Source organism: Musa acuminata, chromosome BXJ3-6 (genome assembly GCF_036884655.1).
Source record: "Musa acuminata AAA Group cultivar baxijiao chromosome BXJ3-6, Cavendish_Baxijiao_AAA, whole genome shotgun sequence".
Classification (NCBI taxonomy): domain Eukaryota; kingdom Viridiplantae; phylum Streptophyta; class Magnoliopsida; order Zingiberales; family Musaceae; genus Musa; species Musa acuminata.
In genome coordinates this window covers 34,881,474-34,903,770 of record NC_088354.1, presented here as the reverse complement: position 1 = coordinate 34,903,770, position 22,297 = coordinate 34,881,474, and the positions used below count along the sequence as shown (strand labels likewise).

At 39.9% G+C, this 22,297-nt stretch overlaps 2 protein-coding genes across 4 annotated transcripts; one reads left to right on the top strand and one right to left on the bottom strand.

Moving 5' to 3' along the window:
- The first annotated feature begins 9,190 nt into the window (after positions 1 to 9,190).
- Positions 9,191 to 13,014, top strand: LOC103989258 (chloroplast envelope quinone oxidoreductase homolog). Its single transcript, XM_009408061.3, has 4 exons — positions 9,191 to 9,349; positions 10,545 to 10,686; positions 11,797 to 11,888; positions 12,089 to 13,014. Exons 1-4 carry the CDS (start codon positions 9,284 to 9,286, stop codon positions 12,812 to 12,814), a joined length of 1,026 nt encoding a protein of 341 aa, XP_009406336.2. The 5' UTR covers positions 9,191 to 9,283; the 3' UTR covers positions 12,815 to 13,014.
- A 1,624-nt stretch (positions 13,015 to 14,638) lies between these two features.
- Positions 14,639 to 21,333, bottom strand: LOC135580990 (uncharacterized). 3 transcript variants are annotated; one of them, XM_065156229.1, is made up of 6 exons: positions 20,137 to 21,332; positions 18,445 to 18,949; positions 15,558 to 18,085; positions 15,186 to 15,251; positions 14,942 to 15,037; positions 14,639 to 14,780 (listed from the first exon to the last, which is right to left on the bottom strand). In XM_065156229.1, the coding sequence occupies exons 1-3, from the start codon at positions 21,098 to 21,100 to the stop codon at positions 15,883 to 15,885; spliced, it is 3,672 nt and encodes a 1,223-aa protein (XP_065012301.1). In that variant the 5' UTR covers positions 21,101 to 21,332; the 3' UTR covers positions 14,639 to 14,780; positions 14,942 to 15,037; positions 15,186 to 15,251; positions 15,558 to 15,882. The 3 variants fall into 3 exon arrangements, with proteins under 3 accessions (XP_065012301.1, XP_065012300.1, XP_065012302.1); XM_065156228.1 differs by having other exon boundaries at positions 14,639 to 15,037; XM_065156230.1 differs by lacking the exons at positions 14,639 to 14,780; positions 14,942 to 15,037; positions 15,186 to 15,251 and having other exon boundaries at positions 15,955 to 16,070; positions 16,159 to 18,085; positions 20,137 to 21,333.
- Positions 21,334 to 22,297: the final 964 nt, after the last annotated feature.

Below are 22,297 nucleotides of genomic sequence, written 5' to 3'. Positions count from 1 at the left end.
TTCCCATCTCAAGACTTGTTATCTGTGTAATTTTTTGTGGTGTTACTGTAAACTATTCTCACAGAGCTAAAATTACTATTTATCATTTTTATTTGTCTTATTATTTTTTATTTTTTATGTTTTTTAATTATCTCATATTGTTAATTAGTTAATTTTTAAAACCTAAAACTAATATAAATAAAGACCTTCTATAAACCTATGAAATCATAAAAAAATAATATTTTGAAATATTATAAAGATTTAGTTCAAGATAAGGAATTGATTTCTCTTGTTCAACTTTAATTATGAGAAATGATGCACCTAAATTTCCAAGATCCAATTTTTTTGGCCAAGTGACAGCTTGATTTTCAACCACTTTATATATTAAATATATCTCTTTATATATTTAGATCATTTGTATATGTTAATATCAATCACTTCAAGTTAAGAGTTTGAAATGTCATCTAATAAATTTTAGACCTAAAATATTAGTGTGATTGTGATGCGTCATATTCACTTACCAAATATATAAAAACTTCATTCGATAATTTTTAATTTAAAATATTAATTTGATAACGTTATACCAAACCACAATATAAAAATATAATATATATATATATATATATAATTATTTTGACGGAAATATGAATAAAGAAATGATGTCGGTAAGGCGAAGGAAAGAGTTGGGTTTAATGAGACTGTCGGTGATTGGATCCGAGTCTATGGTGGCATTTGGATCCAATAGAACCCTAAAAGTCTTGGAATATATGGCAGTGTTCGAAAGGTTTGTGGGGCCCCACAATTAATTGAGACTATAGATCCGAATGTTGTGAGAAAGATTGACACGATTTTGTAAGAGATTAAGATTTAGAGTTATAAGGTATATTTTGGGTCTAGCCACGTCACCACCAACGTCATGCCACGCCAAACCCGTATGCGGTCGACCCTCGTACAATAATATAAAAACCTATGGTCGACATGTGGCCAGGGGAGAGGCAAAAACAGAGAACCAGGTACTAACTTACTTGTTGAGGGGCCAAAGTCGGTAACCACCCTACGAGGGCCTTCCGTGCCTGAGAGCGATCACCTACCGATGCGTGATCATCTCGATCGAGAGGCGTCTTCCTCGAGGCGGATCCGACATCCCGATCGATGCCCAGGGCCTTTTGTCTAGGAGAGCAGACACCCCCGAGTCACGATCGTTCCGACCGAGAGACATCAACCAACATCCTGACACCAGCATCCCGACCTGTGGTCGATCAACCTCGGCGACCCATTCGGTCGACCATTGACTCTCGATATCGACTCGTGGACCAAGCTGTGCCGACTCATCAGTCAGTCACGACACATCACTTCACCAACATAGCTTATGAAATTTGGGATATGTTTAATATAATAAAGTGAGATATATAAAGATTTTAAGACCTCTATATTGAGATTGATCATAAAATACACTGTTTTCTTTTCTTGAGTAAGTTCTTTTTTATCGTAGTAAAAGAATTCCAATATGAGCTAATGTTACTATGATTCCAATCAAGCATAGGTTAAAGAACGGAAAGCAAATTAATGCAAAACCTATTGCCAACCGAAAGAAACCAATTGACGACTTATGACAATTTAAGAGCTAAATTGAATCAAGTATTGAAGTCTCCTTAAAAATGTAATATTGAAGGAAAAAAAATATATGGTGGGAATGAAACTAAAAGAACAAACATTACATAGAAAGCAAATTAGATATATGATTATACTCCACTAAAAATAGTGAAATGTTTTAAGTCAAGCATGTATTTTGCTTTTATATCATAATATATATATATATATATATATATATATATATATATATATATATATATATATATATATATATATATACACTTATGTATTTTATTAATGTAAAAGTAAAAAAAATATCATATATATATATATATATATATATTGAAAATTAGGCTTCAAATTCGAATTCATTTCATGTCTTAGTTTTTTTTTTTAACAAATTCGAATTCATTTTCTGTCTTATTATTGATATAATTTTCTTAATGTCTTTTTCGATTATTATAGTTCTATCAATCATATCAACAACATATGATGTATCTATGTATTAGGTCATTTCTTACGTACTATTTGATATTTAAAAGAAAATGAATGAAGTCATTTCAACTAACCAAGAAAAGTCAAGTCAACCATATAGTTTAATGCGTTTGTGGCCTCATCCTCAGTCAACATAGCATCAAAAGCACATCGATTTCTTTTTTACGACCTTGCCTTCTTGAACCTCTAGGCAATTGCTCTGAGGTAACCTGCAAAGACCTTGACCTCCATGGATTTAGACCATCCTAGCTTAATGTGTGCCATGGAGAAGACAAATCAATGTTTCTGATAGCAAGGTTTGGTTGGTGATGGAACACAGATAGAGAATGAGCTCTACACCGTTCTCTTCTCCTTCGGAGTACCACACCTTTCTTTAACTCCATTGGAGCTTTCAACTACTGTGCCAACAAAGTTGTCATGCTCAATCTATCCTCATGCGTTGAAGCTTTCATGGCCTTGTGGTTGGTATTCAGATCACCTTAGTTTTATATGCCTTCACGACCTTTCTCCTACTTCTGTTGTAAGACCAGTGGCGGTGACCTGCTCAAGTCAAGAAGAAACATATCCTCCTTTGCCTCCTTCCTTCCCAAGTAAAGATAGCCACAGCAAGATCGCCATGGCGCTCGCGCTGCTGCAGTTTGTGTTCTGGGTGATCGCCTCACTGGCGAACTTGGCAAGCTTCGTCGTCCTCCGAGGAGCAGCCCTCCTCATCGTGGCCCTCGTCCAGCTCTTCAAGCTCCCCCGCCAGGCCTCCTACGACGCCGTCGAGTTCACCGGCGGCCTCATCAGGTCGGCGCTGGAACGCGTCACGGAGCTCGCCAGGGACGCGGCCGTGTCGCTCGCCTCCAGCTTGTTCGAGGCTCTCGCGAGCACCGCGGGGGGGTCGCTGCAGCTCACCACGTCCGCCGTCGCCGAGCTGGTGGAGAAGACGAAGGGCAAGCTGGAGGAGATGTCGGAGGTGCTGCCGCAGGTGCTCGAGGGCGCGTCGGAGATGGTGGCGAAGATAACCGACGGCCTCTGGAACAGTTACAAGGACGCCGTAGCATACATCATGGACAACGTTTAGTTCCCGCTTCGCTTTGTGATGCGTGCACATCACACAACGGCCGAGCCTTATCTTTCTCTCTCCTTTGGCCAACATATATGTATCTCTCTCTCTCTCTCTCTGTCTCTCTCTCTCTCAAAATATGTTCCACGCATATCAATCAATGCCAACACAATAATCATGAACTCAATAGAGATCGAATTGGGTCGAATCGAGTCGGACCTGTTGACTTGACCCAACCTTTCGTGGGTCAGCAGCAATCGAGCCAATGACGCACTGTTGGTGATCTAATATTCTGATAATATCATTTGTTTTCTGAATAGGTGGTTGGCTAAATCTGAATATAAAAATGATTTATAGTATTTGCGTTAATATTATCGAGGAAATTGTAGATTAAACAAGCCCACGATTTTGACTCTATCTCAAAATAATATTCGAGAAAGCGTAGGCAATAATAACAAATGGTAATGTAATTCTAATTCATTGAAATTGATCATGTTAAAATTAAATTTCGTTGATATCTTTGTCAGAATAACTTGGTTCTAATTTGTATGCACAGAGTCATTCAAACTAAAAAGTATCTTTACTCGATGTGTCACCTGCACAAAGATCAAAATCGAAAGAGATTTTTTGAGTCGATCCCCCAACACTCAAGTTAGTTCCGAAGTCAAATTTTGTGAGCTTATGTTCTCGATTTTAGTATCCTCATTACCTGAAGTTAAGGGTGTGATTTTATACTCGACCTTAGAAAGATGACATATTCTAAAGATTTTATAAGGGAGGCGGTTTGTTACCGACCCGAGCTACCTCTTAGGCTCTTATAAAATATTCCTAATAATATTCCATAGGGGAGGCAATTTATAATCGATACAGAATATTCCTGTGAATATTTCATAGTGAGGCAGTTGGTAACTGACCCGAGTTACCCCTTGGACTCCACTCCATATAGACAAGCGGGTGGCAAGTCATCTGGGCCTTTCCATCTATGGTATTTATGTGGGATGTGATGACTGGTTGATTGTGTACTTCCTATCATTTGTCTTCCCCTCCTAAGCATGCTTTAAGGCTCTTGCAAGAGGGGTTTGAAGTATGTCATTTAATTCGTATAGTGTGAGAGCATTCAAGATCTTGTCTAATGGGTTAGGTTTTTTCGATTTATGCATTTCGGGTATATGGGGCCTATGTTTCTACTATAGTTGATTTATCTTGACGTAGGTCAGGTTTTTTTTACTCACACATCTCAGTCGTATTTATCTTCATGCCTCCATCATGGTGGATCTTCTAGCGTGGATCAAGTTTTCTTGACATGCGTCTTGGGCATATTTGGCCTTGTGCCTCTACCATAGCAGATCTTCTAGCATGGGTCGAGGTTTCCCAACTCATGCATCTTATGTGCATTTGGCTTTACAACTCTATCGTAGCAAATCTTCTAGCGGGTGTCAAGTTTTTTCGACTCATATGTCTCAACCACATTTGGCTTTATGTCTCCGCCATGACAGATCCTCTAATGCGGGTCGAGTTTTCTTAACTCACATGTCTCAAGCGCATTTGACTTTGTGCTTCCATCATGGCAAATCTTCTAATGAGGGTCGACTTTTCCTGACTTATGTGTCTCAGGTGCATTTGGCCTTACGCCTCAATCATGGCGGATTTATCTTAGTGCGGGTCCAGTTTTCATAACTTATATACCTTTTCGAAGTGGTCCCGAAGAGATGCTTGACCTAATCATAGAGGGTGGCTCTATCGCAAGAGGAGAGAGTTCACTTTCCTTTGTCGACTTCTATGGTGGGAGGAGAGAGATCAATTCTTCATATCTTTCTCAATTGGTGCCTCAGTAGTGGAGGAAAGAGACCGTATCTTTTTCATATCTACCTTAATTGGTGCGTCAATAATGGAAGAAAGATATTGTCTCTTCTTCATATCTATCTCGATTGATACCTCAGTACCGAAGGAGAGAGAGAAATTAGCATCTCTTCGACATGATGTCGAAGGGACACTTGTGTCAATCACAAGAGGAGAAAGATCATCCCCCAACTATAAATCTCCCATAGCCTGCAGGGTGAGGTTTATTCCATTGTTTGAGCATCTAATATTTCAAAAGCTTTCTCCTCAGCTCCAGCTCTTAAAGGCGAGTCAACCTTTAGGTTGTCCATTGTCCGACTTTAGCACCTCAAGTCAGGATGTCTCTTCCATCTCGGACAGGTTTCTCCCGATCTAATAGTCAATAGTTGGTTAAGATCCAAACTCTATCCTCGAATAGTTCGAGAGTAGAAGAGGTCTTAACCTCCCCCTCATTTGGGGAGGTAACTCTTATAATTTTGAGGGTTCTTCAAGATTTAGAATCCATGAAGAGTTCACATGACTATGACTCAGTTGTGAGTGATCCACTCTTGGAGTGTTTATGAGACAAATAATCCATCTAGGTTGAGTTTGAGCTATAGGCTCCTCGTCCAAGCTAGCATCCATGCAACCCGACGCTCGGATCTTTATGTTTATTGTGTACTACTTTTGAGGTGAAACTTTACCTTTTCCTCCACCCAATGATAGTGTCTTGTCTTAAATAGTATAGTATATTATTGTTAGTCATAAGTGTCTTACAAGCCAATCATGTGAGTGATAACACATGTGGCATAATACGTAGTCTTTTTGCTTATTATTATTATGATATTTTATCACTTTATATTGCTTGTTGCATACATATATTGTGATATTCATAGATCTATGTAATGAGAATCGAATTATGATAAGATCATAATAATGAGACCGATTCGCCTTTAAACACATACCCTAAATAATCCCGATCATTAGTTACTCGAGAGAGACATCGAGATAACTAGATAAACTGGTGTATTATATACCCGTCCATATGATGGATGTGGCTGATCTCAAAGTTGCTTATGTGGGGACACAAGGAATACATTGCAAGTGCTCATTAGATAACGAGTTCACTGATTGATCAATTCCCGTCATATCTCTTAGCAACCATACGAACACTTCAATGTTTTCCCTGAGAAATTTGATAAGATGTACTCATTTCTCGTTAGGTAATGTTGCCTCAACCTTAATGACTTGATCAGGATGAGCCTTGTCTATGAGAGTTTCAATCAGTGGCTCTATCAATTCTGAGTGCGAAAGGGATTTGGTAGAATCTCAAAGGTCCGTTGGTGGTACCTTAAGTCAGACCTTCTTGGTAGGGAGATTGCCATGAGGTAGTATCGGTAGGACTCCCTTGAGTTGCTTCTTAGTTCCCCAACGCTAGTGTTGGTCAAGAAGTTCATCAACATGTGATAGGTTGACACCATTACCCATAGCCTGTTCAATGTAGGTCAACCCATGATGGCCTTATATGCTGAGGGGATGTCAACCACTATGAACTTGGTCATAACTATTTTGGAGCTTGGCTCATCTTTGAATATGATATATAGACTCATAATCCCAAAATGGGAGATTGAGTAACTTGTAAATCTTTTTAATGATAAGCCATAGGGGTGAGGTTGTTAGTCGAGAATGAGTTTTTAAAAGGCATCGAAATAAAGAATGTTAACAGAGTTACATATATCGATCATGACCCTTTCTACTTGGGTATTGACTATTCTCATGGAGATCACCAAGGCATCATTATGGTTCGGGTCAAGGCACTCTATCTCTCCCTCTCTAAAAGTTATTTCTTAATCATCCCTAGTCCTAGGGTGCTTCTCAATCATGGCTTGGTCATAAGCTTTGTCACTTGAGGTGTTGTCTCCTTGCGAGGCTGGTCCACCAATGTTGATGTTAATTTGTCTTTCAATTGACCTCTGAGGTCAGGGTGATGGCTCTTGATGTCTTCGGATGAACTATCCGAGGTGCCCTCGACATATAAGCTCTTCAGTTTGTTCATTCAAATTGCGATAGTCCTCTTTTTCATAGTCGTATCGTGATGGAAACAATAGTATATAGATCTATCTCTTTTCTCCAGTGGAGTCCTTATTGGTCGAGGGTCTTCCAATTGACCCTTTTCTTTTATGTGTAAAAAAACTTTAGTCCTGGTCAGGTTTAGGAAGGTCAATTCAGACCTCAGGTGAGGCAAATCAGGTTGTTCACTTCTCTTCCACTATGATGACCTTGAGGTAGGGTCAGATTATGTTTGCTCTTGCCTCGATCTCTTGTGAGGCTCGTCATGTTTACTCGAGGCTATTGCATCGATAATAGTATACTGATAAGAGACGAGAGGGTTTCAGTCTCATTATAAAGAATTAAACTACGAGTAATAGGTAAGCATTATCTATGCCTTTGATATCATTGGTGAATTAGGTAACAAAATCTGAAAGTTGTTGAATCTCGAATTTTGATGATGAAACCAATTGATAGTGTTTTTTATTTGATTTATGTTTTGAGTGATGCAGGAAGCTTCGATCAGGGAGAGACAATTAAAAACATGAAGAATCATGTTGGGTCAAAGAGAAACATATCAAAAGATTGGACGTCGAGCCAAAGGATCGGTCAACATATCAGCAGAAGGCTTTGGGCCATGGGTTCGGGCATCGGGCCAAGAAGAGCGAAAATTGTATCAAGGAAATCGGAGTTGCGAAAGTCAACTGACCGATTGGGCAATAGGTTGCAAGATCGGACGATGCACCGAAGAATCAGATGAAGCGTCAATGAACCAAGCTAAATGTCGTTGATGTCCTTATCAGCTCGTGGCCCTGATCCGTATATGTGGAGTCATCCAAGGTGGAAAGCATCTCCTCCAGAAGTGTCACATATACAAAGACTAAAGTCAAAAAAAGGCTTCTCGAGTCGGTCCCTCCAGCGCTCTATTACCTTGAGTTGATGGTGTATTTTTATACTTTACCTTAGAGAGATAGTATATTCCATGAAGATTTTATAGTAAGATCGGTTTGTAATTGATCTGAGTTACCTTTTGGACTCTTTCCTATGAGTATTCTACGGGAAGGTGGTTTGTAACCGACTTGCGCTGCCCCTTGGATTTCTATTTATGCAAATAAGCGGGTGACATTTTCCTCTATGACGCTTATGCGACGGGTGATGACCGACTGATCATGTATTCCCTATCAAATGATATAGAATGACTAAGTTATACATATATATATATATATATATATATATATATATATATATATATATATATATATATATATATATATATATATATATATATATATATTTATTTATTTATTTATTTATTTATTTATAAAATTTTTTTATCTCTCGTATTAACTTTTCTTATATTATTAATATTATTTATCTCATATTTTTCTAACTAAGTATCAATAGTTTTGTTGACATATATTTATATCATTTTAAATATATTTAATTTATTTAATCCTAATTATTGACGGATGTAAACTTCTTTTCCACTTTTCTATTGATTTATATATTATTCTTAAACTATTCAATATTCAAATTCATAAAAATTACCAAATTAGTAAATGTCTTATAAAATTTTTCATTTAATTATGATCATATAAAACTTTTACTGGGAGAGATTATCTTTAAAAATAATATTATTTATTTTTTATGACGAGACATTTTTTAAAATAATAATAAAAAATCATATTCAGTATAATTCCTGATATTTCTGGCAAGTGTAAGTCACTTGCGTACCCGCATAGCCTCCCATAGCGATGATTGGGAAGGGACATGGAGCCCCTCGTTTGTGGGACCCCAACTGGGTTGGCTGTCATCACGAGGGTAAGAGACAGGGCAGGAGTTCTGGAGCCTTGGGATTTCTTTTGCACGAAGAGTGTGGAACCCGCCAGAAGGCTCCGATGCCTTTTTCTGTTCTTCTTCCGAAACCCGCATCTGTTACCTGCCTTATGATTCGTAGAATAATGGAACAGTGGGACCGAGCACCGAGTCGTTGAAACGGGGTGAGTGGAAAACGAGGGGCTAAGTTATCCGCGCATTGGGACTCTCCGGACTTCGCTTCGGTGTCAAAAGGTGGGGCCCACGCAGCGTGTAAGGTCGGCAACGTCACACGTCACGTCCCGCCGAACGGAGGCGGGCAGACGCGCAGAAAAGGACATCCGATACGGGTAATTAGGTCATTTTGTTCAATTCGACGGCTACAAATACTCATTCGACCAGACGGACGGCAGCGTCGAAACTTCGGTCGAGCCACAGAGTTCCGGGATTGCCCCTCCCGTCGCCCTCTATTTTGCTTCCTCCGCCATGGCCGGAAGAACCATGCACGCCGTCCAGTACGACGGCTACGGCGGCGGAGCCGCTGGTCTCAAGGTGCTATGACACTCCCCGATATGCCCCGTTGACTTTGCTTATTCGTCTTAATTCTGCTTTGCCCACTTTCTGTTCGACCTAAGACTTATAGTTTAAGCGTACAAGGAAGTGGGACAGAGCGAGTATGATCTAAGCGTCAGCATCAAGGATTAGTTTACTGGAAATCGAGTCTCGAGCTGATTTGTGTTTGCTTTCTATATGGAGAACTAAACATGTCCTTGATAGTTATGTTGGTGCGTGAAGACAATTGTTGTTGAATGGAGTAAGGGAAGAGCTCTGTTTAGGAACTGGTATATGTGATTGGAGAATGAGATGCCACATAAAACAAAATCGAAGAGAGGCATGGTTTTGATCCATGGGGGGATTCAGTGCACCTGTAGCCACTGTTGTTACTGCTTTGATTTGGTGCCACAACTTTGTGACCTCAGATCAAAAAGTCTGTACATTCTTTGGCTCCAAATCTTAGGGGGATTATGGGAATGAAGGAATTGGATGAGACATCTGACTTGTGCTAAAAGAATGGACTACATAGATTACCCACTTTTAAGATTTAGAATGTTCTCTAAATCATGGTAGTTGGATCTTTAATTTCTTGAATTATAATTGTCATGGTGTTGCACGTTGCTCACTTACCTTCTTTTTATCTTTAAGACATTAGATATCTTAGCCAGAAAAAATCTTGATTGTAGATATATATAACAAGGCCCAGAGATCAAAACCCATCTTCACCACTTCAAAAGAAAAAATTGACTGTTTATAACAAGGTCCTTTAATATAAATCATTTCATCATGTTCACGACTAAATCGGTTTGTCCTGTTTCAACCATTCAATGAAGATACTATGTTATGTTCAAAAGTCAAAGTTGATCTGAAGTATTTAAAAAGGAAAATTTACATGGTTCTTATTTTAGCTTACTACCCTCATTGACACATTTCAAGAGAATGAGGATTTTCCTCGAAACCTTCTACTTTCTTGTTGATTTTACCCTATGTTGTCAAATGGACGTAGTGAAGATGTCGAACCTAACTGTGCTAAATGAACACACACAACAATGTGACTAAAGTTTAGGCCGAGGGGCTTTCACCTCTGAGCAGCTTGGGCAGCTTTTGGCCAATAAATATATGCTTTGGTCAAGCAATTATTTCAGACTTTATGATGATGGTTCTTGATTACAATTCATTCTTGCTTCTTCAGCATGTGGAGATTCAAGTTCCTTCACCAAAAAAGGACGAGGTGTTGTTGAGAGTGGAAGCAGCAAGCATCAACCAAATTGACTGGAAAATCCAAAAAGGTGTGATGAGACCTCTTATGCCACCAAAATTTCCATTTGTTCCAGGTAAGCTACTAAGCTACTGCTTAAATCAAGTAAATGAGTGTCCTCTCCATTATGATTGTCTGCTAATGTGAAATCCTTATGAAAAGAGGCTGGTTTGAATTTAATTTAGCTTTCTGTCAGCTGTATTTAGGTTTCTTGTTGATTGATTGCTGAATAGATTGTTAACCCCAAGGTTCGCTGTACCATATCGTACCAGCGTTTCGACCTGGGTTCGGTACGGTAAGGTACTGTTGTACCAGGCGGTACATCAGGGCATACCGAGCGGTACGCCCTGGTGAATCGAATATTTTTTATTTTTTCCATACTGTAGCAGTGTTATAGTATAGTACTGTAGCATTGTAGCGGTATCGGGCGGTTCGCATACCGATGACCTGTCGGACCGGTACGTACCGGATGTACTGCCCGATACGGGTGGTATACTTCGGTACGACAGACCTTGGTTAGCCCTATATTCCTTTTTGGATATTCTGATTTTTTTTTTCTTTTTTTGATGTTGTATGCGAACTACTACTATCTGGGAAGGGAGAGAATATGTGCTGCTGAACAGATAAAAATAGATAAACTAATTTTGGTAGAAGCTTTGGAACATTGACAGAATGACTTTCTGTATTGATACGGTAATGATGCAGTAAAGTTTGAAATTTTGCTTGACAAATTTTTTAAGATATCAGCCAGCTTGGCCGGTAAAGATATTGATCAAGATTAAATTTTTCACGAAAAAAGATAAGAAATCCTTATTTTTTAAGTCTTGTATCGGTTGTGACTACCCACTCTCAATGGGCACAATCTGAGAGCTCCTACCTGGAAGCTTGGCTCATGTAGTTTTTTGCATTTGGGCGTCAAGCTATACAGTATCAGAGTACCAACTACTTGTGATGTGTCTATTCATCTTGAAGCCTACTGTACATTTAGTTTCTGATCTGGTAGCCATCGATATGAGACTAATCAGATCGGTAAATCATATTTTCTTTCTACAAGCACTTTTAAATGTTTACCATAGTCTGCATTCTTAATCACACATGTATACATATATGCATATATCTAGCATTTGGTTCTTGAAACTCTTTAATGGAGGATAGAAACTAAGTTCTGTATTTGGTTGGTCACTAGTGACCGATGTAGCTGGAGAAGTTGTTGAGGTCGGTCCGGGAGTACATAGCTTCAAGCCAGGTGACAAGGTGGTTTCCATGCTTAACTTTCGGGTAATTTTTCGAAGTTCTCCCCATCTTCAACTTATGAAAGCAAGCTATGTATGTTCATACTAAGATTCCAGTATACTTTGTATGTTGCTCTTGTTATTTGGTTCTTCTTGATCAAATTGACTGCTCTTGATAGATAAGTTTAGTGAGTACATGTTGAGTTCCTGGATCTTTCTAACTTGAGATGTGTGTGGTATGATCAGAATGCAGGTGGACTTGCAGAGTATGCTGTTGCATCGGTGAACATAACAGTGGACAGGCCCCCTGAAGTTTCAGCAGCTGAGGGTGCCAGCCTACCGATCGCAGCGCTCACTGCTCTCCAAGCACTGAGGGATGGTGGAACCAAGTTTGATGGCACCGGTCAGCCCGGGAATGTCTTGATCACCGCCGCCTCCAGTGGGGTTGGGTCTTTCGCGGTCCAGCTCGCGAAGCTGGGTAACCTTCATGTGACGGCCACCTGTGGTGCTCGGAACATCGATCTCGTGAAGAGGTTGGGTGCAGATGAGGTGCTGGACTACAAAACTCCAGAAGGCAAGAGCTTGAGCAGCCCCTCGGGGAGGAAGTACGATGTGGTGATACACTGCACGGTGGGTATCAGCTGGTCCACTTTTGAGCCAAACCTGGCGGCTAATGGGGTGGTGATCGATTTAACTCCTACGCCGTGGACCTGGTTTCATTCAGTGGTGAAAAGGCTGACCTTTGCGAAGAAGAAGCTGGTGCCGCTGCTCATCTTCGTGCATGACAAGGAGGATTTGAGGTTTTTGGTTCAGCTGGTGCGGGATGGGAAGGTTACGACGGTGGTCGACTCGAGGCACCAACTGAGTGAAGCGGCAGCAGCCTGGGCCAAAAGCATGGAGGGTCATGCCACTGGAAAGATCGTCGTGGAGATGGGGGGAGAGGAGGCCATGGCTCCGGTGGTGGCAGGATGATATGATGCACGGAGATAGGTGAATGTATAAAAGTAACGTGTGTCAAGGGTTTCAGAGGTTAAAGTGGTGTTGTGTATATATATGTTGGTTGAACAGGTTTAAGCTGCCAGTACAGTATGTCCTTCCATAACGTGTGGCGAACTGATCCTTTTATTACTGTTTGCAAGCAAATCGAAGCAATATTACTAATTAGTCCTGAACAGCTGATATTGGCGATGGTCTGGGAAGGTGTCATTTTGATGGATCATAGGATCGATGAGGGGTGCAATTCGAGTCTTCATATGAATATGAAGCACTAAAGAGAAACCTTACTTGGAAAGGATGATTCTGAGTATAGGTAATTATTTCTAAGTTAATACTTCCTTTTAATTCATAAACTGCACATCTAAAGTTGCACAATTAAAAAATAAGAAGTGAAAGGAATCAAGTAAATGTTTCTTGAAATAAAAGCAACACGCGCAAAAGGCTTTCAAGAAAACTTGTGCGTGGCTTCGGAAGCTGAATGCATCGGCGGCCATACTGCATAAACAAACACACAGTGCTACTGATATAATTCCGACTACAAAAAGATAAAAATAAGAAACAACAAAACCGTGAAATGCCAAACAAAAGTGACGATATGATTACATGTAAAATATGAACAAACGCAAAAGAGACTTGTAAATATAATCGTGCAAGAAGAACATAAGATATCACTAGGAGAACATATCGTTGATGATGTTGATATGATAAAAAGAATCTATATACAAAATAGCCACCACCACCATGGGTTGTTCTGTTGAACGAGTGTTTTCTTGAGAAAGAGTAGTCGAAACCAGGTTCGTGGAGAGTGGTTGTAGTAGTAGGTGATTACTAACATGGAGAGGAAATTGCCTGAGAACCGACAAGATTTCATGGACATGGTGGTTTAAGGAAGATTTGACTGAACAAGAGCGAGCAAGGTCCCCTTGCTTAGAGGTTTGCAAGGTTAAGAAAGGTAAAATTTGCACAGATTCCAAAACTAATTCTAACAGAAGTTTTATATGGTACAGGATCTATACTCGCTTTTTAGGCCTAAGACTAAAAAGAAAGATCTATACTTGCCTTGACATTCACTTAGCAGCCCGTTGCACAACAAAAAAAGAGAGAGAGAACAGACAAGAAACATGTTTTGGGTCAGTGCAAAAGAAATACCATCAAGTGGGGTTGTTGAGCAGCTCATACGCAGGCACCATCAGGAGAACTGGCTGATCCTCTGCATCTTTCTCTTTAACCAAGGATCATAGTTTTACCAAGGATAATAGTCATCCAAAGCAGACCCTAACTCAAAAGGAAAAATGAGCATAGGGAGATATAGAAAAAGAAGAGAAACAAGAAATTTTATGATGCAAGGCAAAACGTAAAAGGTCAGTGAAGAACACAATCAGAAGCAAGACCATCCTACTCGGATCATCTGGTGTCTTCCCACATCCTAAGAACAAATGTAGTTTCTGCATGCAGTGTAGCACAAGCATGGGTGATCTGAACAAACAGTGGTAGCTAGTTTCCTGATTCCAAAACATTTTGTTCAACAAAACAAAATTGGGCAGAATCTTAGCTGCCAAAAGAAATTTTAAATCATAAAAATATTGGCTTGGTAGGCTTCATAGCCATACGCCAGACACTACGACCTAATAATGTACCTTCAGAAAATACAGGCAAAGAGTACATAACTAAGCCAAAAGAAAATTAAAAACGAAGGAAAAGTTTAAAGGGCAAAAAAGAGAAAAGAAATATAAGGAATATAAAAATTTTAAGTTTTCATACTATATACAAAAAACAATGTGTAAATCAAAACCATTTCCAGATGCGAAAACCGAGAACAAATGCATTGAGAAAATTTTCCAATTTGTGCTTTAAAAGCTTTACAAACAAACCTTTCTTGCATCGGTGGAACAATGGCCCAATTTGCTTTCATGTTATCCCAGCAGCAATTCTCTTTCGATACCTGCACATATTTTGGATACCACAGGACCACGGTAGTAAGTTGTATGACTAACTAATTGGACACTTCAGAATGGCTTATCATGAAGCCAGTCTTGTATTCAGTTGCAAATAAGTCATGAAGCTTGATTGGAAAGTAAAGAATCTTGTTTCATGAAGCTACACCGCTAGTTTTGATCTTGGCCTCGACAGTTCTCAGACGACCAACAACTATACCGTGCCGTTCATTGATCACTTACACTGGGCTATCAACAAGGAGTCCTGTTACCCAAAAATAAAGAAGAAAAGAAAAGAAGAAAAAAAAAAGAAACGGGAAAATAGAATTACCATATGAACAAAATGAACAACGTATATTGTAACAGTAAAAGAAATTAACATAAATTTTAGACTATAACAAGAAATGATGCACCTCATCAATAGAAAATGCTCCATCCATCCCCTGAATATCACTGAATAACCCTAACAGCAGATATCCCTGCATTTTTTTTCCAGAGATCAAAAACTCCTAGACCTAAATAAATCACGAAGTTTAAGGCTTCAGACAGCATTTACTAGTAACATAGAAGCTATTGGTGTTTGAACTGCCTAAGGACAAAACTCCAGTTACAACTATATCTGCCAATCATAGAGATAACTAGCTAATCAACTAATTTAATAGAACAATTCATCAACCAGGACAAGCCAGTCGTACAATATGCACTGAAATTTGCAGTCATCCAAGAATACAAAACCTAATAATTATCAAAGAAACAATAATATCCTTGATTTACGAGTCACCTACCAGCGATGCTCCCAAGTGTTCCAGGTACTGAAGACCTGCAGAGACAAACACGTGCAGGTTGATGCACTAAAACTGCAGATGATATCATCTTATCAGCACAAACTCATAATAAGACTACAGAGTTCATTCCTTTGAAGGCTTCATCATTATAGTTCCACAGAACAAATCTTGAATTATCATAGGGAGTACTTCCATGGCAAAGAGACCTCTTCCAACGACATTATCGCCATCTCCTGCAAGTAAAACTCCTGGATCAGAAAAAGAAAAGCCAAGTAATAGACTAATAGCTGCATCTGTATTCTGTTAAGGTCCAGTGGTAAGTCTTCTATGGTGATGATGAGCTAGCTGGGGCATCCAGGACAGAAGAATGTGCGGTCGTCCAATCTTCATTTGACTCTGCAACCTTATCAGCGGACATGTGATTGTTAAGAGAGGAGATCTCCACTACTCCAGCACTCTGTGGTTCACCACATCTGCCTTCATACTTCATCCTGTGACCTCCAAAATTTACCTCTGGATTTTGATCAGTCAAGTTCTCATTAGTGAAAGAAATATCATTCATGTTAGATAAATCTTGTGAAAAATATCCATGGTCTCTGACCATTAAGGCAGAAGAGGATTCCACGTTTCTAATTTCTTTGGAATCACTGGGGTTCCCATGATCAAGGGGTACTGACTGAATTGTCTGTACACAGCCATATTCCTCAGTTTCACTTTTCTCTTTTATTTTCTCATTATTGCTTAAACCATTGATCTGCCCCTCAAAAAGGGAGCCCACATGAGCAACTAAGTTTGATGACTGCTGATTCATATGACTTGTACCCAGTTCATCTGGTTTGTAGTCACGATCAATGTACCATTCTTTAGTAATGCTTGTAATATTTGTGGAATCAACATTTGGTGCCCCTTCAACTCCTATTTTATCAGGAATGGTACTTTGAGGTCCCTTCAACTCAGTGTATTTACTTTTCCTGGCAGTAATATCTGTTCCAGAAGGTGACATACCACTTTTAGTGTATACCGATCCCTGATCAACATATGGAGGATACTTGGCAGCCAAATCAGCAGTTTTTTGCCAGCAATCATCATCTAAATCTGCTGGGTCTTGCCCAACATTCTCCTTAATTTTGATGGAACTGCGATTCTCAAGTTCAGTAGTCTGGAACTCTGCCTCTTTGTTTTCAGTATGATCATCAGTACCCACCATTAAACTTACTTTACAAGTCACATTTTCAACATTACAATCTTTTGTCAATCCAGTGAAAGTACCTTCTATGTGATTTGTGTCTCCAGTAGAAGCCTTAGAATTTCTCATAGATTCATCCCCAGTCAAACAGGGACTTGACATGTGAGGCTCCAACTTTGAACAGTTGTCAGATTTTCCATGGATGTCATCTGAAATTTGAGATTCCTTGGTGATGACAGCTTCGAGTCCACTAGTTTTTATGTTGTCCTCTTTTAGCTTCTCCACTTTGTTCTGGTCAATAGCAGCCTTGAGGGACCCCTCTTCCAAACGACGAGAAGTTCTGTGAGATCTTGAACTTGAATGATGTGAAGACCTTTTATCATCCCTCAAGTGTGTGGACTCAACAGTTGGACGTTCTCTCTCCGTAGTGGCCGAGTCACTTTTTTCATGCTTCCTGTGACTTGATCTTGAACTCTCATGCCTGCTTGAATATCGTTTTTCAGCATGCTTAACATCATCACCATCTTCCAAGTTTCTGTGCTGTTTTAAAGTTGAAGACTGCACAGACTTCTTATCTCCTATTGACTCGGAGCACTCCCCATCTATATTTTGATCCTTGTTCACAGTGTCAGCTTTTTCAGAACTTGAATCATCCAGCTTAGACCTTTTGTGCTTATTAGCACTTCTCTCATCCTTGGGTGACAAGGACCTTCGTTTAGGACCGCCAGTTGAATGTGCCACAGACTTATCTTCCTTAATGTCCCTTGACCTTTTTGGATCTTTAGAGGACTCATTACTTCTCTCCAATCTTTTATAATCTTGCTTTGACTTTTCGGTTTTTCTGGAGTCTTCTTTTTCATTTGAATGATGCTTTCGCTCAATGGATCTAGATCTAGATCTAGAATGCCTACCACGATGAGAGGAAGACCGATGACTATTTACTGGAGATAATCTACTTGATTTATGATGCCTTGGCGATCTTGAATCGGCTCGAGATGACCTCTTTGTTCTGGAGCTTGCACTTTCTCTGTGTTGCTTGGGTGATCTCGATCCAGCTCGAGATGATTTTCTTTGAGGACTTGAACTCCTACTTCTGTTTCTCCTTGAGCCAGAGTAATGATCACGTGATCTATCCCTTTCTCGTCTTCTGCTATAGAGATCACGATCAACTCTGTACGACCTGTCATCATGACGTGAATGGCGTGATCTTATTGGTGATCTTGATCTTTGGTCTCGGGAATGTCTCACTGCAGGTGACAGAGACCGAGAATACCTGCTTCTTCGATACTTAATGGGTGACCTTGATCGAGACTTGGAATCACGGCGAGGGATAGATGGGGACCTGGTTAAAGCAAAAACATTAGCAATGATAAATTGAATTATTTTGCTAAAAGAATCAGAATATGCAATGATGAACCAACCAGACTCAGTACAGAAATGATGGTCAAAGCTTATAAGCTATAGTAGACAAGATAGAGGCTCAGTAGATATTTATCATGGTCAATGTACAAGCTAACCATAAGAGATCGAGTCAAATAACAAGCATATATTATCAGTGAAAAAAGAAAAAAGCACTTAAAAACTCCTCAAATATTTTCGAAGGTCACATTCAATTTAATGCTCATTTACCTACAAAAAATTCCAAAGCAAAGAATCAATAAATGGTATGGAATGAGTCAAGAAAATAGTAACATATATAACCTGGACTTTCTTTTAACTTCCTTGTCATCACTAACTAGACCTTCTGCTTTTAACATTTTACTTATTTCAGCTGCCCTTGCTGATGCCATCTCTGTTGCAGATTTCATTGTCGCTGCTCGAGCAGCAGCCTGTTGCGAGGCCATTGCTTGTTGCATCATTAAGGCTTGTTGAAATTGCATCTGTTGCATAGCAACCGCTTGCTGCATAACTAACGGTAATGAGGAATTTCCCACGGCTGATTTAGAAGGAAGGGACTTTGCCATCTCAACATTCAACGGACGCCCCCCTACATCCATGTTGTTAAGTGCCAAAGCTGCAGTTGCTTCTTCTGCCTTAGTATATTCGATATAAGCAAAGTGCTTCGATTCCGTGATGGTGCAATCAACAACAGTTCCACAGTAACCAAAAAGCTGTTTGAGATGATCCACTGTAAGAAGTGGACTAAGATTACTGACTTGTATTGTTTTCTTCAAAGCATCAGATTTGGAAGCCTCATCAGATGAGCCTGTATAATGATCAACAAACTAAAGAAGTCAATATATTGTTCAATAAAATTCAAGGAAAAGCAAAACATTCAATACACGTGAGTGATAAGCATATGTAAAAGCAGGGCCAATAATATCCTCATATGATAATACACATATCAGGTAAATGATATAACATACATGGGTTCCAAAAGGCAACAAAAATTTCAGAAGTTTGGAGAGCGTATGAAAAAAGATGAAACCAATCTGAACAATTTGGCTTCCTACTTAGCATAACTGCTAAGCGTGTCAGACTCATTCAAGACGCTGGCTTTCACAAGGTTCAACCCAAAATTCTTAAACTAGGCACTCGGAGGGCACATGTGACACTTACAATTGATAGTTGCAAAAAACACAAACTGATTGTTCAATCCTGCTTACAATTTCTTTAAAAGGTCCAAATAACTCCTATACCTTTTTTTTCATTTTCCTTAGCACATTGCAGTATATTATATCCTTTAGTATTTTTTTCTGACAATTAAGCTTAGGACCACAATAAGCATAACAGAAGCAAGAAATAGTGAATGCCCAATACTCGGAAGAACATGACACTTCTTATTCAACCTTCCAGATATACATTCGGTAAGAACATATCCCAGTACTGCAAGAGAACCATGTTACATTATTAATAATCTAAATCTTCACATAATTTAACTACTATCTCCCTTGCACACTATCATAGTTAATTATTATTGGAATTATAGTTCTTTAGCTTTTAATTGGTGCAACCCCCACGGTTATGCCAATAATTAAGATCAATACCAAACAAAATGATGATAATATACTGAGATTACATAAATTACATAATATACTGATAACAAAATACATAATCAGACGAACCAACATGCCAAGTTATGCAGGCTAGGTATCTGGGGCATTACATAAATTTGCTAGTTTCTATCATAAATTACATAATATACTGATAATAAATTTCCCAGAAGGCTTCTATGACTGCAAATATATGAAATGCCAGCATCATGACCACTATATTGAAGGTTTGCAATGACCAAAGTAAAAGCAAGTCATGAACAATGCATCCTCAATATGCACATAATAAACATATTATGTCTCAGAGAAATTCTCCTACTTTTTGCTGATCTGCTAAACAAGACATTAAACTTAATCTAAACCATCAAACACAGTATGCTTATATAGAAGGATAGCAAACCTGGTGAGCCCCCAGCAGACTGGGCCTGCATCTGAGCAGCATGAGCTTGAAGAGCCCGTGCAGCAACAATTGCTTGAGCAGCAGCCATTGCAGCTGCTGAAGGGGCCATAGGGGCCTGACTCAAGGTCCCCATTGTTGACGTTGCTGCTAGTGCACTCATCAGCAGATTATGTGGTGGGTGATTGAGCTTGCAGTCAGTCTTCGAACATCGTCCATTCAAGTACTCCCGACAGATCTCTCCCAGTGATGCCCCAATCCCCTGCAAAACCACTCCTCCGGCGGATCCTGATGCAACACCAGGCGTCATGCCTAACAGCCCCGGGAATGCCCCAGATACTGAGCCTGCATAGTTTGGCATGTTGGGCATTGTCTGATTCACCATATTGGGGTAAGAGGACACCGCAGGCAAGCTCGTTGCCCCTATGGCTGTGCCGGCGCTAAAAAACACTGGGAACGGGCTCCCCATGATTGGCTTCCCGTTGCAATCAACATGCACCATGTAGTTCCCGCGCTTGGGCACTGCATAGGTCACGGCGTACGCCCCGTCCCCCTGATCCTTAACCATACCCTCTTGATCGGAGCCCCCGACTCCAACACCAGGCGAGATCTTCACCTTGATCTGGGCTCCACCGGTGGGAATCTTCCGGCTGTCAGAATCCTTGGTTACGACAGTGAAGGTGCACGGCGCGCAAGCGGTGCCTCCGGCGATCCCAGCGCCAGCGGCGATGCACTTGGATGGGTCCACGGGGCCGATGGGCTTCAACGCAAGGTCTTCCGGCTCGTCCCCGTCGCTGTCGGAAGATTCCTCCTCCTCCTCCTTCGCCTTGGCCTTCTCCATAGCCTTGAAAGTGGCCTCGAAAGCGGCCTTTGCCGCTGCCGCCTTCTCCGCCTCACTCTTGATCTTAGCCTCCTCTGCCTGCTTCATCCATATGGGCTTCGCAGCCGCCGCGCTCCGATCCGCCATGGATCAGCTGCTGCTCCGGAAACCCTAAAGCAAGATCTGACTTCGGGATTGAGCAAGGACAAATCAACGGAACGAGGGAGCAAACGACTCCAAATCGAGACCGAGACCGAGACCGAAACCGAGAACGAGATCCAAATCGAGACCGAGCGGACCTTGATTAGGGTTTCCGGTCGATCGATGGAATGGAATTGGGGATTGCGAGGAAATATATGGGTGGTGGGAATACCGAGGGCGTGTTACCAAAGGACTCATTGCTCACTTCTTTCGAAATAGTTTCCTACACCTTCATCGATCCCCAATCCAACACCTTCCTGACAACAGTCGCGACGGTGGGATCCACAAGGGAGGCCCCACCGATGCAAGCCGTCACGGGAAATGCGTGTGATCGCGTAATTGCTCTGCGTGAGGAGACGTATTAAGAGTCCAATGTGGTTGGGTCCAACCAAACCAGCCACTTGTCCTATTCGGTTAGACTTCGACATGTTTGGTCGAATCCAATTAGGCTTTTCACTGAACTCTTATTGGATCAAAGCTTCATACTATCATCCTATATATATATATATATGTATGTATGTGTATATATATACTCTATGATACTAATATACTAGTAATGTATAAAATCTTATTCAATAATTTTTTTTAATAGGGTTAAATGTTCTGAAGATGTGAGATAGAAGCTGACTAATATCTTAAATAGTAAGTCATAAGATTGAATCATATTTTTATCATTTGTCTTTTTTAAGAAAGGTTATTAATCGGCAAGAATAAGGAAAGAACAATGAAATAAGCGATAGTTATAATTGGAGTCACAAATAAAATATTATATTTTAGGGTAAAGTGGGGACATCGTTAAATATTTAGTGAGGTAGCCATCGAGGAGAGCATTTGTTGTCGCATGAATGTTCCCTATCCTTATAATTAATTATGATTAGTATCCTAATTTTTATATTTAAAAAATAATATTAAAGTTTCTATACTTACGAAAGTGAAATATTTAATCTTAATTATCCTTACATTGTTAATTTTATCAAATAAAAAAAAAGCATGTGTTATCGTGTAAAAAAGGGTACGAATAAAAAAAATAAAAAATATATTTTTACTATCTTTTAAATTATTATTTTTATATAAACTTTTCACTGTGATCGATTTCCTTATAAATCACATATGAAAATCTCACATATGCGTAGATTGAATAAT